This window comes from Bombina bombina, chromosome 2 (genome assembly GCF_027579735.1).
Source record: "Bombina bombina isolate aBomBom1 chromosome 2, aBomBom1.pri, whole genome shotgun sequence".
In the NCBI taxonomy this organism is placed as follows: Eukaryota; Metazoa; Chordata; class Amphibia; order Anura; family Bombinatoridae; genus Bombina; species Bombina bombina.
Genome location: NC_069500.1, coordinates 6002257 through 6023564, shown reverse-complemented (window position 1 = coordinate 6023564; position 21308 = coordinate 6002257). Strand labels below are relative to the sequence as shown.

The 21308-nt window shown below is 44.9% G+C and overlaps 1 protein-coding gene across 2 annotated transcripts; it reads left to right on the top strand.

Moving 5' to 3' along the window:
- The first annotated feature begins 10000 nt into the window (after positions 1-10000).
- Positions 10001-14912, top strand: LOC128647627 (structural maintenance of chromosomes protein 5-like). 2 transcript variants are annotated; one of them, XR_008400367.1, is made up of 3 exons: positions 10098-10129; positions 11596-11665; positions 14568-14912. XR_008400367.1 is itself a non-coding variant. In XM_053700382.1 (2 exons), the coding sequence occupies exons 1-2, from the start codon at positions 10070-10072 to the stop codon at positions 14835-14837; spliced, it is 330 nt and encodes a 109-aa protein (XP_053556357.1). In that variant the 5' UTR covers positions 10001-10069; the 3' UTR covers positions 14838-14912. The 2 variants fall into 2 exon arrangements, 1 of the variants encoding a protein (XP_053556357.1); XM_053700382.1 differs by lacking the exon at positions 11596-11665 and having other exon boundaries at positions 10001-10129.
- Positions 14913-21308: the final 6396 nt, after the last annotated feature.

The window sequence follows — 21308 nt, the reverse complement described above, 5'->3', positions numbered from 1 at the left end:
CAGAGAACCCTGGCAGTGATTCACCCTCTCCTAGCCAGAGACCCCCGGCAGTGATTCACCCTCTCCTATCCAGAGGCGCCTGGCATTGATTCACCCTCTCCTAACCAGAGAACCCTGGCAGTGATTCACCCTCTCCTAGCCAGAGAACCCTGGCAGTGATTCAACCTCTCCTAGCCAGACACCCCCATCAGTGATTCACAATCTGCTAGCCAGAGACCCCCAGCAGTGATTCACCCTCTCCTAGCCAGAGACCTCTGCAGTGATTCACCTTCTCCTAGCCAGAGACCCCCAGCAGTAATTCACCCTCTCCTAGCCAGAGACCCCCGGCAATGATTCACCCTCTCCTAGCCAGAGACCTTGGCAGTGATTCAAATTCTCCTAGCCAGAGACCTAGGCAGTGATTCAACCTCTCCTAGCCAGAGACCCCCAGCAGTAATTCACCCTCTCCTAGCCAGAGACCCCCGGCAATGATTCACCCTCTCCAAGCCAGAGACCCCCGGCAATGATTCACCCTCTCCAAGCCAGAGACCCCCGGCAGTGATTCACCCTCTCCTAGCCAGAGACCCCCGGCAGTGATTCACCCTCTCCTAGCCAGAGACCCCAGGCAGTGATTCACCCTCTCCTAGCCAGAGGCCCCTGGCAGTGATTCACCCTCTCCTAGCCAGAGACCCCTGGCATTGATTCACCCTCTACTAGCCAGAGAACCCTGGCAGTGATTCACCCTCTCCTAGCCAGAGACTTTGGCAGTGATTTACCTTCTCCTGCCAGAAACCCCTGCTGTGATTCACCCTCTCCTATCCAGAGACTCCCGGCAGTGATTCACCCTCTCCTAGCCAGAGACCCCCGGCAGTGATTCCCCCTCTCCTAGCCAGAGACACCCATCAGTGATTCACCCTCTCCTAGCCAGAGACCCCAAGCAGTGATTCCCCCTCTCCTAGCCAGAGACCCCCGGCAGTGATTCACCCTCTCCTAGCCAGAGACCCCAAGCAGTGATTCACCCTCTCCTAGCCAGAGACCTTGGCAGTGATTCAAATTCTCATAGCCAGAGACCTAGGTAGTGATTCACCCTCTCCTAGCCAGATACCCCCGCAGTGCTTTACCCTCTCCTAGACAGATACCTCAGCAGTGATTCACCTTCTCCTAGCGAGAGACCCCCGACAGTGATTTACCCTTTCCTAGCCAGAGACCCCTGGCAGTGATTCACCCTCTCCTAGCCAGAGACCCCCGGCAATGATTCACCCTCTCCTAGCCAGAGACCCCCGGCAGTGATTCACCCTCTCCTAGCCAGAGACCCCCGGCAGTGATTCACCCTCTCCTAGCCAGAGGCCCCCGGCAGTGATTCACCCTCTCCTAGCCAGGGGCCCCTGGCAGTGATTCACCCTCTCCTAGCCAGAGACCCCCGGCAGTGATTCATCCTCTACTAGCTAGAGGCCCCTGGCAGTGATTAACCCTCTCCTAGCCAGAGACCCCTGGCATTGATTCACCCTCTCCTAGCCAGAGAACCCTGGCAGTGATTCACCCTCTCCTAGCCAGAGACCTTGGCAGTGATTTACCTTCTCCTAGCCACAGACCCCCAGCAATGATTTACCCTCTCCTACCCAGAGACCGTGGCAGTGATTCAACCTCTCCTAGCCAGAGATCCCTGGCAGTGATTCACCCTCTCCTAGCCAGAGATCCCTGGCAGTGATTCACCCTCTCCTAGCCAGAGATCGCTGGCAGTGATTCACCCTCTGCTAGCCAGAGACTCCTGGCAGTGATTCACCCTCTGCTAGCCAGAGACTCCCGGCAGTGATTCACCCTCTCCTAACCAGAGATCCCTGGCAGTGATTCACCCTCTCCTATCCAGAGTCTCCCGGCAGTGATTCACCCTCTCCTAGCCAGACACCCCCGTCAGTGATTCACCCTCTCCTAGCCAGAGACCCCCGGCGGTGATTTACACTCTCCTTGCCAGAGACCTGCGGCAGTGATTCAACCTCTCCTAGCCAGAGACCCCCTGGCAGTAATTCCCCTCTCCTAGCCAGAGACCCCTGGCAGTGATTCACCCTCTCCTAGCCAGAGACCCCCGGCAGTGATTCACCCTCTCCTATCCAGAGGCCCCTGGCATTGATTCACTCTCTCCTAGCCAGAGAACCGTGGCAGTGATTCACCCTCTCCTAGCCAGAGAACCCTGGCAGTGATTCACCCTCTCCTAGCCAGAGAACCCTGGCAGTGATTCACCCTCTCCTAGCCAGACACCCCCATCAGTGATTCACAATCTGCTAGCCAGAGACCCCCAGCAGTGATCCACCCTCTCCTAGCCAGAGACCCCCGGCATTGATTCACCCTCTCCTAGCCAGAGAACCCTGGCAGTGATTCACCCTCTCCTAGCCAGAGACCTTGGCAGTGATTTACCTTCTCCTAGCCAGAGACCCCCAGCAATGATTTACCCTGTCCTACCCAGAGACTGTGGCAGTGATTCAACCTCTCCTAGCCAGAGATCCCTGGCAGTGATTCACCCTCTCCTAGCCAGAGATCCCTGGCAGCGATTCACCCTCTCCTAGCCAGAGACCCCTGGCAGTGATTCACCCTCTCCTAGCCAGAGACCCCCGGCAGTGATTCACCCTCTTCTAACCAGAGATCCCTGGCAGTGATCCACTCTCTGCTAGCCAGAAACCCCAGGCAGTGATTCACCCTCTACTATCCAGAGACTCCCGGCAGTGATTCACCCTCTCCTAGCCAGACACCCCCGTCAGTGATTCACCCTCTCCAAGCCAGAGACCCCTGGCAGTGATTCACCCTCTCCTAGCCAGACACCCCCGTCAGTTATTCACTCTCTCCAAGTCAGAGACCCCCAGCAGTGATTCACCCTCTCCTAGCCAGAGAACCCTGGCAGTGATTCACCCTCTCCTAGCCAGAGAACCCTGGCAGTGATTCACCCTCTCCTAGCCAGAGAACCCTGGCAGTGATTCACCCTCTCCTAGCCAGACACCCCCATCAGTGATTCACAATCTGCTAGCCAGAGACCCCCAGCAGTGATCCACCCTCTCCTAGCCAGAGACCCCTGGCATTGATTCACCCTCTCCTAGCCAGAGAACCCTGGCAGTGATTCACCCTCTCCTAGCCAGAGACCTTGGCAGTGATTTACCTTCTCCTAGCCAGAGACCCCCAGCAATGATTTACCCTGTCCTACCCAGAGACTGTGGCAGTGATTCAACCTCTCCTAGCCAGAGATCCCTGGCAGTGATTCACCCTCTCCTAGCCAGAGATCCCTGGCAGCGATTCACCCTCTCCTAGCCAGAGACCCCTGGCAGTGATTCACCCTCTTCTAACCAGAGATCCCTGGCAGTGATCCACTCTCTGCTAGCCAGAAACCCCAGGCAGTGATTCACCCTCTACTATCCAGAGACTCCCGGCAGTGATTCACCCTCTCCTAGCCAGACACCCCCGTCAGTGATTCACCCTCTCCAAGCCAGAGACCCCTGGCAGTGATTCACCCTCTCCTAGCCAGACACCCCCGTCAGTGATTCACTCTCTCCAAGTCAGAGACCCCCAGCAGTGATTCACCCTCTCCTAGCCAGAGACCTCCGGCAGTGATTCACCCTCTCCTAGCCAGAGACCCCCGGCAGTGATTCCCATCTCCTAGCCAGAGGCCCCTGGCAGTGATTCACCCTCCCCTAGCCAGAGACCCCTGGCATTAATTCACCCTCTCCTAGCCAGAGACCCCCGGCAGTGATTCACCCTCTTCTAACCAGAGATCCGTGGCAGTGATCCACTCTCTGCTAGCTAGAAACCCCAGGCAGTGATTCACTCTCTACTATTCAGAGACTCCCGGCAGTGATTCACCCTCTCCTAGCCAGAGACCCCCGTCAGTGATTCACCCTCTCCTAGTCAGAGACCCCCGGCAGTGATTCACCCTCTCCTAGCCAGACACCCCCGTCAGTGATTCACTCTCTCCAAGTCAGAGACCCCCAGCAGTGATTCACCCTCTCCTAGCCAGAGACCTCCGGCAGTGATTCACCTCTCCTAGCCAGAGTCCTCCGGCAGTGATTCACCCTCTCCTAGCCAGAGACCCCCGGCAGTGATTACCATCTCCTAGCCAGAGGCCCCCAGCAATGATTTACCGTCTCCTAGCCAGAGACCGTGGCAGTGATTCACCCTCTCCTAGCCAGAGACTCCCGGCAGTGATTCACCCTCTCCTAGCCAGAGACCCCTGGCATTGATTCACCCTCTCCTAGCCAGAGAACCCTGGCAGTGATTTACCTTCTCCTAGCCAAAGGCCCCCAGCAATGATTTACCCTCTCCTACCCAGAGACCGTGGCAGTGATTCACCCTCTCCTAGCCAGAGACCCCTGGCAGTGATTCACCCTCTCCTAGCCAGAGTCCCCTAGCAGTAATTCACCCTCTCCTAGCTAGAAACCCCTGCAGTGATTCACCCTCTCCTAGCCAGAGACCCCCGGCAGTGATTCACCCTCTCCTAGCCAGACACCCCCGTCAGTGATTCACCCTCTCCAAGCCAGAGACCCCTGGCAGTGATTCACCCTCTCCTAGCCAGACACCCCCGTCAGTGATTCACTCTCTCCAAGTCAGAGACCCCCAGCAGTGATTCACCCTCTCCTAGCCAGAGACCTCCGGCAGTGATTCACCCTCTCCTAGCCAGAGACCCCCGGCAGTGATTCCCATCTCCTAGCCAGAGGCCCCTGGCAGTGATTCACCCTCCCCTAGCCAGAGACCCCTGGCATTAATTCACCCTCTCCTAGCCAGAGACCCCCGGCAGTGATTCACCCTCTTCTAACCAGAGATCCGTGGCAGTGATCCACTCTCTGCTAGCTAGAAACCCCAGGCAGTGATTCACTCTCTACTATCCAGAGACTCCCGGCAGTGATTCACCCTCTCCTAGCCAGAGACCCCCGTCAGTGATTCACCCTCTCCTAGTCAGAGACCCCCGGCAGTGATTCACCCTCTCCTAGCCAGACACCCCCGTCAGTGATTCACTCTCTCCAAGTCAGAGACCCCCAGCAGTGATTCACCCTCTCCTAGCCAGAGACCTCCGGCAGTGATTCACCTCTCCTAGCCAGAGTCCTCCGGCAGTGATTCACCCTCTCCTAGCCAGAGACCCCCGGCAGTGATTACCATCTCCTAGCCAGAGGCCCCCAGCAATGATTTACCGTCTCCTAGCCAGAGACCGTGGCAGTGATTCACCCTCTCCTAGCCAGAGACTCCCGGCAGTGATTCACCCTCTCCTAGCCAGAGACCCCTGGCATTGATTCACCCTCTCACAGCCAGAGAACCCTGGCAGTGATTTACCTTCTCCTAGCCAAAGGCCCCCAGCAATGATTTACCCTCTCCTACCCAGAGACCGTGGCAGTGATTCACCCTCTCCTAGCCAGAGACCCCTGGCAGTGATTCACCCTCTCCTAGCCAGAGACCCCTAGCAGTAATTCACCCTCTCCTAGCTAGAAACCCCTGCAGTGATTCACCCTCTCCTAGCCAGAGACCCCCGGCAGTGATTCACCCTCTCCTAGCCAGAGACCCCCGGCAGTGATTCACCCTCTCCTAGCCAGAGACCCCCGGCAGTAATTCACTCTCTCCTAGCCAGAGACCCCTAGCAGTAATTCACTCTCTCCTAGCTAGAAACCCCTGCAGTGATTCACCCTCTCCTAGCCAGAGACCCCCGGCAGTGATTCACCCTCTCCTAGCCAGACACCCCCATCAGTGATTCACCCTCTCCTAGCCAGAGACCCCCAGCAGTGATTCACCCTCTCCTAGCCAGAGACCTTGGCAGTGATTCACCTTTTCCTAGCCAGAGACCACCAGCAGTGATTCACCCTCTCCTAGCCAGAGACCTTGGCAGTGATTCAAATTCTCCTAGCCAGAGACCTAGGCAGTGATTCACACTTTCTTAGCCAGAGACATTGGAAGTGAATTACCCTCTCCTAGCCAGAGACCCCCAGCAATGATTCACCCTCTCCTAGACAGAGACCTCGGCAGTGATTCACCTTCTCCTAGCCAGAGACCCCCAGCAGTGATTTACCCTTTCCTAGCCAGAGACCGTGGCAGTGATTCAACCTCTCCTAGCCAGAGACCCCCGGCAGTGATTCACCCTCTCCTAGACAGAGACCCCTGTGGCAGTGATTCACCCTCTCCTAGCTAGAGACCCCCGGCAATGATTCACCCTTTCCTAACCATAGACCCCCGGCAGTGATTCACCCTCTCCTAGCCAGAAACCCCCGGCAGTGATTCACCCTTTCCTGGCCAGAGGCCCCTGGCAGTGAGTCACCCTCTCCTAGCCAGAGACCCCTGGCATTGATTCACCCTCTCCAAGCCAGAGAATCCTGGCAGTGATTCACCCTCTCTTAGCCAGAGACCTTGGCAGTGATTTAGCTTCTCCTAGCTAGAGACCCTCAGCAATGATTAACCCTCTTCTACCCAGAGACTGTGGCAGTGATTCAACCTCTCCTAGCCAGAGACCCCCAGCAGAGATTCACCCTCTCCTAGCCAGAGATCCCTGGCAGTGATTCACCCTCTCCTAGCTAGAGACCCCTGGCAGTGATTCACCCTCTCCTAGTCAGAGACCCCCGGCAGTGATTCACCCTCTCCAAGCCAGAGACCCCTGGCAGTAATTCACTCTCTCCTAGCCAGAAACCCCTGCAGTGATTCACCCTCTCCTATCCAGAGACTCCCGGCAGGGATTCACCCTCTCCTAGCCAGACACCCCCATCAGTGATTCACCCTCTCCTAGCCAGAGACTCCCAGCAGTGATTCACCCTCTCCTAGCCAGAGACCTTGGCAGTGATTCACCTTCTCCTAGCCAGAGACCCCCAGCAGTGATTCACCCTCTCCTAGCCAGAGACCTTGGCAGTGATTCACACTCTCTTAGCCAGAGACATCGGCAGTGATTCACCCTCTCCTAGCCAGAGACCCCCGGCAGTGATTCACCCTCTTCTAGCCTGAGACCCCCAGCAGTGATTCACCCTCTCCTAGCCAGAGACCCCCAGCAGTGATTCACCCTCTTCTAGCCAGAGACCCGCAGCAGTGATTCACCCTCTCCTAGCCAGAGACCCCCAGCAGTGATTCACCCTCTCCTAGCCAAAGACCCCTGGCAGTGATTCACTCTCTCCTAGCCAGAGACCCCCGACAGTGATTCACTCTCTCCTAGCCAGAGACCCCCGACAGTGATTCACCCTCTCCTAGCCAGAGACCCCCGGCAGTGATTCACCCTCCCCTAGCCAGAGGCCCCTGGCAGTGATTCACCCTCTCCTAGCCAGAGGCCCCTGGCATTGATTCACCCTCTCCTAGCCTGAGAACCCTGGCAGTGATTCACCCTCACCTAGCCGGAGACCTTGGCAGTGATTCACCTTCTCCTAGCCAGAGACCCCCAGCAATGATTTACCCTCTCCTAGCCAGGGACCTTGGCAGTGATTCAACCTCTCCTAGCCAGAGACCCACGGCAGTGATTCACCCTGTCCTAGACAGAGACCCCTGGCAGTGATTCACCCTCTCCTAGCCAGAGACCCCCAGCAGTGATTCACCCTCTCCTAGCCAGAGACCCCTGGCAGTGATTCACTCTCTCCTAGCCAGAGACCCCTGGCAGTGATTCACTCTCTCCTAGCCAGAGACCCCCGGCAGTGATTCACCCTCCCCTAGCCAGAGGCCCCTGGCAGTGATTCACCCTCTCCTAGCCAGAGAACCCTGGCATTGATTCACCCTCACCTAGCCGGAGACCTTGGCAGTGATTCACCTTCTCCTAGCCAGAGACCCCCAGCAATGATTTACCCTCTCCTAGCCAGAGATCCACGGCAGTGATTCAACCTCTCCTAGCCAGAGACCCACGGCAGTGATTCACCCTGTCCTAGACAGAGACCCCTGGCAGTGATTCACCCTCTCCTAGCCAGAGACCCCTGGCAGTGATTCACCCTCTCCTAGCCAGAGACCCCTGGCAGTGATTCACCCTCTCCTAGCCAGAGACCCCTGGCAGTGATTCACCCTCTCCTAGCCAGAGACCCCCGGCAGGGATTCACTCTCTCCTAGCCAGAAACCCCCGGCAGTGATTCACCCTCTCCTAGCCAGAGACCCCCGGCAGTGATTCACCCTCTCCTAGCCAGACACCCCTGTCAGTGATTCACCCTCTCCTAGCCAGAGACCCCCGGCAGGGATTCACTCTCTCCTAGCCAGAAACCCCCGGCAGTGATTCACCCTCTCCTAGCCAGAGACCCCCAGCAGTGATTCACCCTCTCCTAGCCAGAGACCCCCAGCAGTGATTCACACTGTCCTTGCCAGAGACCTCCGGCAGTGATTCACCCTTTTCATAGCCAAAGACCCCTGGCAGTGATTCACCCTCTCCTTGCCAGAAACCCCCGGCAGTGATTCACCTTCTCTAAGCCAGAGACCCCCAGCAGTGATTCACCCTCTCCTTGACAGAGACCCCCAGCAGTGATTCACCCTCTCCTAGCCAGAGACCCCCGGCAGTGATACACCTTCTCCTAGCCAGAGACCCCCAGCAGTGATTCACTCTCTCTTAGCCAGAGACCCCTGGCAGTGATTTACACTCTCCTAGCCAGAGACCCCCGGCAGTGATACACCTTCTCCTAGCCAGAGACCCCCAGCAGTGATTCACTCTCTCTTAGCCAGAGACCCCCGGCAGTGATTCACCCTCTCCAAGTCAGAGACCCCTAGCAGTGATTCACCCTCTCCTAGCCAGAGATTCCCGGCAGTGATTCACCCTCTCCTAACTAGACACCCCCGTCAGTAATTCACCCTCTTCTAGCCAGAGACCCCCGGCAGTGATTCACCCTCTCCTAGCCAGAGACCCCCAGCAGTGATTCACTCTCTCTTAGCCAGAGACCCCTGGCAGTGATTTACCCTCTCCTAGCCAGAGACTTCGGCAGTGATTCACCCTCTCCTTGCCAGAGACCCCCAGCAGTGATTCACCCTCTCTTAGCCAGAGACCCCTGGCAGTGATTTACCCTCTCCTAGCCAGAGACCTTGGCAGTGATTCACTTTCTCCTAGCCAGAGACTTCGGCAGTGATTCACCCTCTCCTTGCCAGAGACCCCCGGCAGTGATTGAAATTCTCCTAGCCAGAGACTTCGGCAGTGATTCACCCTCTCCTAGCCAGAGACCTTTGCAGTGATTGAAATTCTCCTAGCCAGAGACTTTGGCAGTGATTCAATTGGGATTCATGTCCCTTTAAGTTCTGTGTGTGAGACACACTGCACAGCCTATCTGGCTCCGCCCACTTTCTAACTTCTGCCGCTTTCAGTCATGTGCGGCTTAGAGACGCCCTCTGTATCATGTACCACTCAGACACGCCCCTATATACTATTTGTCATAAATACACGCCCTCTGCAGGGTCATGTACCACTCAGACACGCCCCTATATACTATTTGTCATAAATACACGCCCTCTGCAGGGTCATGTACCACTCAGACACGCCCCTATATACTATTTGTCATAAATACACGCCCTCTGCAGGGTCATGTGCCGCGGGGACACGCCCCTATATACTATTTGTGACTAAGACACGCCGTTTGTATATCTTGTATTGCACAGACACGCCCCATATGTACCATGTGCCACTCACACACGCCCCCACTTTACCAATTGCCGTTCAGACTCCCTCTGTGTCATGTGACTTTAGAGCAGAACTTCCTGTCATGTACCTCTCAGACACGCCCCTATATAGTATTTGTGGCGAAGACACGCCCCTGTATGTCATGTACCTTTCAGACACGCCCCTATATAGTATTTGTGGCTAAGACACGCCCCCTGCATGTCATGTGCCGCTCAGACACGCCCCTATATAGTATTTGTGGCGAAGACACGCCCCCTGTATGTCATGTGCCGCTCAGACACGCCCCTATATAGTATTTGTGGCGAAGACACGCCCCCTGTATGTCATGTGCCGCTCAGACACGCCCTCTGTCTCAAGTTGGAACAAAGTAGTCTATCTGCAGAGTGGAGCTCCACTCTAGACAGGAAACATGTGACCTCCACTGCAATTTTTTTTTCTATTTCAATAAAACTTTAATGTATCAAACAACCAATATGTACAATCATTCAGAAAACGTTTTTTTTTTATATATAAACTTTAATGTATCAAACAACCAATAGGCACAATTCTGAAAACGAAATTGCTTTCTTTTGGTTTATGGTGAGTGACATTTATAAGGTTAAGGTAAAGTATAAGCAAATGTAATGATTATTCTGTTAGGTAAAGTATAAGCAAATGTAATGATTATTCTGTTAGGTAAAGTATAAGCAAATGTAATGATTATTCTGTTAGGTAAAGTATAAGCAAATGTAATGATTATTCTGTTAGGTAAAGTATAAGCAAATGTAATGATTATTCTGTTAGGTAAAGTATAAGCAAATGTAATGATTATTCTGTTAGGTAAAGTATAATCAAATGTAATGATTATTCTGTTAGGTAAAGTATAAGCAAATGTAATGATTATTCTGTTAGGTAAAGTATAAGCAAATGTAATGATTATTCTGTTAGGTAAAGTATAAGCAAATGTAATGATTATTCTGTTAGGCAAAGTATAAGCAAATGTAATGATTATTCTGTTAGGTAAAGTATAAGCAAATGTAATGATTATTCTGTTAGGTAAAGTATAAGCAAATGTAATGATTATTCTGTTAGGCAAAGTATAAGCAAATGTAATGATTATTCTGTTAGGTAAAGTATAAGCAAATGTAATGATTATTCTGTTAGGTAAAGTATAAGCAAATGTAATGATTATTCTGTTAGGCAAAGTATAAGCAAATGTAATGATTATTCTGTTAGGTAAAGTATAAGCAAATGTAATGATTATTCTGTAAGGTAAAGTATAAGCAAATGTAATGATTATTCTGTAAGGTAAAGTATAAGCAAATGTAATGATTATTCTGTTAGGTAAAGTATAAGCAAATGTAATGATTATTCTGTAAGGTAAAGTATAAGCAAATGTAATGATTATTCTGTTAGGTAAAGTATAAGCAAATGTAATGATTATTCTGTTAGGTAAAGTATAAGTAAATGTAATGATTATTCTGTTAGGTAAAGTATAAGCAAATGTAATGATTATTCTGTTAGGTAAAGTATAAGCAAATGTAATGATTATTCTGTTAGGTAAAGTATAAGCAAATGTAATGATTATTCTGTAAGGTAAAGTATAAGCAAATGTAATGATTATTCTGTTAGGTAAAGTATAAGCAAATGTAATGATTATTCTGTTAGGTAAAGTATAAGCAAATGTAATGATTATTCTGTTAGGTAAAGTATAAGCAAATGTAATGATTATTCTGTTAGGTAAAGTATAAGCAAATGTAATGATTATTCTGTAAGGTAAAGTATAAGCAAATGTAATGATTATTCTGTAAGGTAAAGTATAAGCAAATGTAATGATTATTCTGTTAGGTAAAGTATAAGCAAATGTAATGATTATTCTGTAAGGTAAAGTATAAGCAAATGTAATGATTATTCTGTAAGGTAAAGTATAAGCAAATGTAATGATTATTCTGTAAGGTAAAGTATAAGCAAATGTAATGATTATTCTAAGTTATAAATAGATCAGGAAATCACAGGAGTAATTCTTTATCTACTGTTTTACATTAACAATATTGAACTATTTAAAGCTCCACTCTACACAACAAAAATGTGACATCCACAACCTCCACAAGGAAGTTCTCTTTAAACAAGAACAAGGTTTGCTGCTTTCTTTTTTTTTTTATTATACCATATGTAACCCCTTAGTGACCTGACAGTTGTACCAATTTTTTAGCGTTAGCGACCAAGGCTGTTTTTACATTGCTGCGGTGTTTGTGTTTATCTGTAATTTTCCTGTTACTCCTTTACTGTACTCACACATATTATATACTCATTACTGTACTCACACATATTATATACTCATTACTGTACTCACACATATTATATACTCATTACTGTACCCATACATATTATATACTCATTACTGTACTCACACATATTATATACTCATTACTGTACTCACACATATTATATACTCATTACTGTACCCATACATATTATATACTCATTACTGTACTCACACATATTATATACTCATTACTGTACCCATATATATTATATACTCATTACTGTACCCACACATATTATATACTCATTACTGTACTCACACATATTATATACTCATTACTGTACCCATACATATTATATACTCATTACTGTACTCACACATATTATATACTCATTACTGTACTCACACATATTATATACTCATTACTGTACCCACACATATTATATACTCATTACTGTACACACACATATTATATACTCATTACTGTACCCACACATATTATATACTCATTTACTGTACCCACATATTATATACTCATTTACTGTACTCACACATATTATATACTCATTACTGTACCCATACATATTATATACTCATTACTGTACCCACACATATTATATACTCATTTACTGTACCCACATATTATATACTCATTACTGTACCCACACATATTATATACTCATTACTGTACACACACATATTATATACTCATTACTGTACCCACACATATTATATACTCATTTACTGTACCCACATATTATATACTCATTACTGTACCCACACATATTATATACTCATTACTGTACTCACACATATTATATACTCATTACTGTACTCACACATATTATATACTCATTACTGTACCCATACATATTATATACTCATTACTGTACTCACACATATTATATACTCATTACTGTACCCATACATATTATATACTCATTACTGTACTCACACATATTATATACTCATTACTGTACCCACATATTATATACTCATTTACTGTACCCACACATATTATATACTCATTACTATACCCACACATATTATATACTCATTACTGTACTCACACATATTATATACTCATTACTGTACCCACACATATTATATACTCATTACTATACCCACACATATTATATACTCATTACTGTACTCACACATATTATATACTCATTACTGTACCCACATATTATATACTCATTACTGTACTCACACATATTATATACTCATTACTGTACCCATACATATTATATACTCATTACTGTACTCACACATATTACATACTCATTACTGTACTCACACATATTATATACTCATTTACTGTACCCACACATATTATATACTCATTACTATACTCACACATATTATATACTCATTACTGTACCCACACATATTATATACTCATTACTGTACCCACACATATTATATACCGTTTTTCTCGCCGTAAGATTGACTTTCTACAGATACCATTATTTTCATCAGATCATATAATTTTTACTAAATATTGTTATAAATTATGATTAAAAATATTAAAAACCACACTTTTTTTTTTTTACTTTTACCCCCAAAATCTGTTGCGCATCTACAACCCCCAAGAAAACAACATGGCTAAACAGTTTCTTCATTTTGTCCTGAGTTTTGAAATAGCCAATTTTCAATTTTTACGATTAACCTTTTTCTCCTTCAGTGACCTTTTAACCCCAACCCTACACCTAGATCTAACCCTTCCCCTAGATCTACCACTAAGCCTAGGTCTAACCCTAACCCTACATAACTTTTATTTTTATTATTTTTACTATTTAATTTTTTTTCATCTGTTACAACTGCGGTCCTTAAGGAGATAAAGTAAATTCAAAATTTAACTTGCATGATTCAGATAGAACATGTCATTTTAAGACACTTATAAATTCACATCTATTTTTAAATGTGCTTTGTTCTCTTGTTATCCCTTGCTGAAAGAGAATACGCACATATTCAACACTAGTGGGAGCTAGCTGCTGATTTTTGCCTGCACACATTTGTCTTTTGCGATTGGATGACTATGGCTCCGTTCGGGCAGCGCTCCAAGCAAACTGGGACTCGCTTGTAGCGTTTTCCTCACATTTGCAAGTGAGATGCCTGGCGTTTTTTGAGTGCTCTGATGACGTAAGTCCCAGCGCTTCCATCGTGGTGGAAAAGCTGTCACTTTTCAGAGCAAGCTCAGACGCTTGGCAACATGGCAGCCTCCACACACGTTTTGCTGTGGAGGCTGCCATGTTTTTATAAGCAGCAGAGGAGGGACAGGTGAGGCGGATAAGTCTGACAGCAGCATTTAGTACAGGGCAAATTGGAGATAGGTTAAGTAAGCCCTGTACTAAATGCTGCTGTCATGCTTATCCAGTGTTATGCTGAGAATTGTTTCCCCAGTGTCTCTGGTTTCCCCTGCCTCTCGGCAAACATCGGAACTCTGACCCACCTCCATTCAGCTGCTCTCAGCTCAGCACCTGTAGTATTATTAGCTGAATGGGGCAGGATAAGCTACAGGGGCTGAGCTGAGAACAGCTGAATGAAGGTGGGTCAGAGTTCCGATGTTTGCCGACAGGCAGGGGAAACCATTCTCGAACAACGGTGTTGTGTAAACAGCTTAAATAAAAATAATCCTCCACTAATAAAGAGAGACACAATTTAAACATTTTTACAGTCAGCTACAAGGGAGCTTATTTAAAAACGTTCGCATGCGCAAAGTCCATTATTATGCAGCAGACTAAGTTTCCTCCCATGTGCTTGACACAGGAGCCAGCAATCATTAAAGATCTACACATTGCTATACAATGGGTTGTCAAGAATGAGGCACTGTTCTGTGGGCGCATAACCATGCCAAGTTATGTGTCAATGAATGAAGATGACCACCAGAAGGCCATAGATAACGTGATGCAAAGAGAAGAACCAGAAGCAAGGGAGCCATTCCTCTTTGTATTTCAGAACAGAGAAGATATGGAGTTGTTTTTGCAGGCATGTCTTGACCAACAGGGCCTCCAAGTTAATGCCATGTTCAACAAATGACTGATGGACAAGGGGTGGTGGTGTGTTTCTGTTTAAATTATTGATAATAATAAAAAAATAAGATAATTAACACCATTTCTGAGTCAGTGCTTTAATAACACACTACCACAAGTATGAAGGTACAAGATAATTATAGTTAACAGTATATATATATAGCAGTAGCCTATTGTTGCTTCTGCTTTCATAGTATCAGGTTAGGGGTATAAGTAACATAAAATGTCCATATATGTCTATCTAAGAAACATGTTAAAGGAAGTTGTGGGTGTTTTTTGCTGTATTACAGACAATCATATGAGTTTCAAAATGCCCTCATGTGTCGGTTATAAGTCACCCACTAACATAATATACCCATCAACACACAGACACATAAAACACACAAAGACATAGAGACACACACACACCCTCACTGAGACATCCAGAGAAAACAGAGAGACATACACTCTCAGAGAGACACCCACAGAAACTGCACATACATACACACACCCTCACAGAGACAACCAAAGAAAACACACAGACATACTCACACACCCTCAGAGAGACATCCACAGAAAACGCAGACATACATACATACACACACCCACCCTCAAAGAGACATCCACATTAAAAAAAAATGTCATACACATCCACCCTCACAGAGGCATCAAGAGGAAATACACAAAGACATACATACACACACCCTCACAGGGACACAAATAGAAAAAGCACAACGACATACGCACACACCCTCACAGACATACACAGATAATGCACAAAGACATATACACCCACTCTCACAGAGAGACCAACAAAAACAACAACAACAAAACCGTGTGTGACATGCATGATAAAAAAATTGCAGAAGTTAAGAGATCACTTTTTAAACAATCAGATTTGCAAATGTGCAAACAAAAATTAAACTCTATGAATTCAAAATTGTAGATTAATGTTATCGGTAGATGGTTAGATGAAGAAAAGTACTTTTAAAAGGTTGACATATGTTTGTGTTTTTTCCCCCAAACAAGAGCAACACTTCAATTATGGTGTAAACATGTTCCCATCTTTCAGCTGTACTTATGGATTTTGAAAATGCTGTACTCTATATGGTCTTGGTGGAACCATAAGCCGTGGCACTAGGTCTCATACCATTAGATATGGTTAAATGCATGATTTAGGCTCGTTTGTATGTATTTCAAAATTAAGTCAGCTGTAGTGTAAACTGAACGGTGTTAATTTGACCTGTATCATTTGAAACACTGAGAAATCTAAGTTTGAAAGTATAACTTTTTATGCATATGTAAAAATCATAGATAAAATGCCTCCTTGCATCTGTAAAGTCCTTGCATAAAGGGGCAGTAAACTGAAATGTAGTTAAAATGTATATATTACAAAAAAAATATCTTTCAAAAGGGCAACTACCATTTGTGTATTAAGGAGGAAACCTTTATGCATGGCTTTAAATATAGAATTTCTACAGCATTGTCAAATAATCATAAATACACTGCTGCAGATTGCTAAAAAAATAAAAAAAATTGTATGGACCCCTGGCCCCACCATACTACTACCACACTGAAGTTACAATCCAAAATTGCACAAAGAAATAAAAAAAATGACTATGTAAGTCCTACCTCCTCTGCAAATGAAAGTGCTCTGCCATCTGACTCAGACACACACTGTACAAACTTAAAGGGCTACTGGACCCACATTTTTTCTTTCATGATTCAGATAGAGCATGCAATTTTAAGCAGCTTTATAATTTATTCCTATTATAATTTTTTATTCATTCTCTTGCTATCTTTATTTGAAAAGTTAGGAATGAAAGCTTTGGAGCATGACTATTTTTTTTCAGTACCCTGGATAGAGCTTGCTAATAGGTGCCTACATTTAGCCATCCTATAAGAAAGCGTAACCCAGGTTCTCAAACTAACATGGGCCGGCTCAAACGCTTTTATTTCTTCTTTTTCAGATAAATATAGGAAGAGAACGAAGAAAATTTGATAATAGAAGTAAATTAAAAAGCTGCTTAAAATTTCATGCTCTATCTGAATCTAGAATGAAAAAAATTGTGTTTAGTATCCTTTTAAGTGCCAAGTCTGTCTCACTACGCATAGTGGTTTAGGGCACACTCAAAATCCTCTCAAATGCTAAAGCTTTACTCATTTTAATAAAATTGACCACACTCAGTAGCACTCTGCTGTAGTACCCTCTGGTGGCTGCCAAAATTGTTTAAAGAAAATAATAGTTGTTCTTGCCTCATGGGGCACCCTGGCCCATTTGGCCCCTGACAGTGTTGGTTCAGGCTTAGAACATATATCCACACAGAAATGAGTGTCGCAAATAATTTTAAACCTTTTTAAATACAAGTTACTTTTAAAAAAGGTAAAATATATTCAGTGGCAAGGTTGGCACAAGTTTGTTTGCCATATAAAGCATTGGGTCAGGCTTAGAACTTAAAAATATGAAGTGGTTCATGCCCTGTATATATGCACACAGAAATGAGTGACTCATCGGATTTCAACCCTTTTTAAATACCAGTTTAAATACCAGTTACTTATTCAGAAAAGGTAAAATATATGAAGTGGCCAGGTTGGCACAAAAAATTGCTATAATAAGCATTGGGCACGGCTGAAAATATGTATATTCTATGAAGATGTTCATGCCGAGTATATATCATCACAGAAATAAGTGACCAAAAGGATTTTAACACTTAAAATACCAGTTTTAAGTAAAATACCAGTTACTTATTCAGAAAAGGTAAAATATATGAAGAGGCTTATGCCATGTATATAAGCACACATTAATGAGCGTTCCAAAGGATTTTAAAAGTTTTTAAATACCAATTACTTATTTAGAAAAGGTAAAATATATGAAATGGCAAGGTTGCCTGCAATTGTTTTGCTATAAAAAGCGTTGGGCCAGGTTGATAACATGTCTATTCTATAATGGGGTTCATGCCCTCTATATATCCACACATAAATTAGTGGCCCAAATGATTTTAACCCTTTTTAAATACCTTTACTTAATAAGATAAGATAAAATATATGAAGTGGCAAAGTTGGCATCAGATTGTTTGCATTGGGCCATGCTGAAAATATTTATCTATTCTATGATGAAGTTCATGCCGAGTATTTATCATCACAGAAATGAGTGACCCAAAAGGATTTTAACGCTTTTAAAATAACTGTTTATTATTCATAAAAGGTAAAATATATGAAGTAGCAAGGTTGTCACCAATGTTTTCCATAAAGAGCGTTGGGCAAGTCTGATAACATGTCTGTCCTATGATGGGGTTCATGCCGTGTATATATCCACAAATAAATAAGTGGCTCAAAGGATTTTAACTCTTTTTAAAATAACAGTTACTTTTTGAAAACAAAACCAAGTTTGTTCCACATTTGCTATCTGTTTATTGCAATACTAGTGTTAAAGTCCGTGTAGACGGTCAAAAATGTGTCCAACTTACTAACCCTTATTTACCCACCTCTCCCTCCAAGAACCTTTGCCTACCATCTGACCCCCCCCCATCCACTCAGATCTCCTCTCTCTTATCCCCCCTCCCTCCTTCACCCTCCCTGCCACTTTCAACATCTAATTTTCTGCAGCGCAGAGGTACCACCCGCTCCCATCTATATCTATCACCAATCCCTCTATCTCTATCACTATCCATATATCCCTCTATTGCTGTGTCCATCTATCCCTCTATCTCTATCACTACCCATATATCCCTCTATCCCTCTATTGCTGTGTCCATCTATCCCTCTATCTCTATCACTATCCATATATCCCTCTATCCCTCTATTGCTGTGTCCATCTATCCCTCTATCTCTATCACTATCCATATATCCCTCTATCCCTCTATTGCTGTGTCCATCTATCCCTCTATCTCTATCACTATCCATATATCCCTCTATTGCTGTGTCCATCTATCCCTATCCATCTATCCCTGTATCTCTATTCCTCTATCTCTATCCCTCTATCCCTATCTTAACATATTTTTTTTATGCAGCGCAGTGGTCCCAGCCTCTCCAGCCCCTCCAGCGATGGGGCTCCCACCTGCCTCCCTCCTTACCCTCCCACGCCACCGATTAGCACCACCGCTGCACAATACTGAAAGGGCACAGATTGCAGAAATGCCTCAATATTGAGGCATAGTGCATTAACATTTTCTAAGCAACCGTTGCAGAGAGGGCCAGTGATGGTGCCGATCGTTGGTGGCATGCGAAGGATAGGAGGGAGGCAGGTGGGTGGCCCATCACTGGAGGTAGGAGGAAGAAGGCGGTAGGGTGTGTGAGAGGGGCAGGAGCGGGTGGGAACGCTTATACTACGGAAAAAGTTGGAAGCTGGAAGGAGGGAGAGGGGGATAATAGATTAGTAAAATAAACTGGGAGAGGGTAGAGTGGTAGGGGAATGAGGGTGGGCAAATACACTACAGATTTTATTTTATATATCTACTGTATATAAAAAAAATAAAAGCAAATAAATATTAGCTACTGGCAGACAGCTGAAAGTACATAACATGTACGCTAAAAGGTAGAAAGGGGGGGGGGGGGGGTTAGAGAGCTGTTTGGGGGGGGGGGGGGGTCTGAACAAAGGAGATCCCAGAGAAGCATTTACAACCATTTGTGCTATAATTGCACAAGCTGTTTGTTCAGTGATAAACCCAAAATTTGTGAAAAAGTAAAACATTTTTTTTATTTGATTGCATTTGGCGGTGAAATGGTAGCATGAAATATACCAAAATGGGCCTAGATCAATACTTTGGGTTGTCTACTACACTAAAGTGAAAATTAAACGTACAAGCTCCCTACAAGCTAATGAATTAACACCTTCACTGCTGGGCATAATACAAGTGTGGTGCGCAGCAGCATTTAGCGGCCTTCTAATTACCAAAAAGCAATCCCAAAGCCATAAATGTCTGCTATTTCTGAACAAAGGGGATCCCAGAGAAGCATTTACAACCATTTGTGCCATAATTGCATAAGCTGTTTGTAAATAATTTCTGTGAGAAACCTAAAGTTTGTGAAAAAGTGAACATTTTTTTTGTATTTTATGCATTTGGCGGTGAAATGAAATATACCAAGATGGGCCTAGATCAATACTTTGGGTTGTCTACTACACTACATTTAAGCTAAAATTAACTCTACAAGCTCCCTACATGCTCCCTAATTAACCCCTTCACTGCTGGGCATAAAACACATGTGGTGCGCAGAGGCATTTAGCAGCCTTCTAATTACCAAAAAGCAACGCCAAAGCCATATAAGTCTGCTATTTCTGAACAAAGGGGATCCCAAAGAAGCATTTAAAACCATTTATGCCATAATTGAATAAGTTGTTTGTAAATAATTTCTGTGAGAAAAATAAATTTTGTGAAAAAATAAACATTTTTTTTTATTTGATCGCATTTGGCGGTGAAATGGTGGCATGAAATATACCAAAATGGGCCTAGATCAATACTTTGGGATGTCTTCTAAAAAAAAATATATACATGTCAAGGGATATTCAGGGATTCCTGAAAGATATCAGTGTCCCAATGTAACTAGCGCTAATTTTGAAAAAAAAAAAGTGGTTTGGAAATAGCAAAGTGCTACTTGTATTTATGGCCCTATAACTTACAAAAAAAAAAGCAAAGAACATGTAAACATTGGGTATTTCTAAACTCAGGACAAAATTTAGAAACTATTTAGCATGGGTGTTTTTTGGTGGTTGTAGATGTGTAACAGATTTTGGGGGTCAAAGTAAGAAAAAGTGTATTTTTTTCATTTTTTCCTCATATTTTATATATTTTTTTATAGTAAATTATAAGATATGATGAAAATAATGGTATCTTTAGAAAGTCCATTTAATGGCGAGAAAAACGGTATATAATATGTGTGGGTACAGTAAATGAGTAAGAGGAAAATATAGCCCTGGTCCTTAAAGGGACATGAAACCCAAATTTTTTATTTCATGATTTAGAAAGAGCATGCAATTTTAAACAACTTTCTAATTTACTTGTATTATCTAATTTGCTTCACTTTCTTGGTATACTTTGCTGAAAAGCATATCTAGATAGGCTCAGTAGCTGCTGATTGGTTGCTGCACATTGATGCCTCCTGTTATTGGCTCACCCATGTGCATTGCTATTTCTTCAACAAAGGATATCTGAAGAATGAAGCAAATTAGATAATAAAAGTAAATAGGAGTGTTGTTTAAAATTGTATTCTCTACTTGAATCCTGAAATAAAATTGTTGGGTTTAGTGTCCCTTTAAGGGTAAGAAAATGTAACAATGGTCTGGTCACTAAGGGGTTAATGTTCATTCACAGTGGTTACCTTATAAATCACAATCTGCATAAAACACTGTGAATGAACATCAAGAAGAACAAGAAAGCTACAAAATGTTTCGTTTTCATAATCATTGTCACAGTCTATAGCTTGTTTGTTACATTAAAGTTGATTAAAAAAAAAAAAAAAAAGCTTTGAGTGGAGGTCACATGCTTCCTGTCTAGAGTGGAGC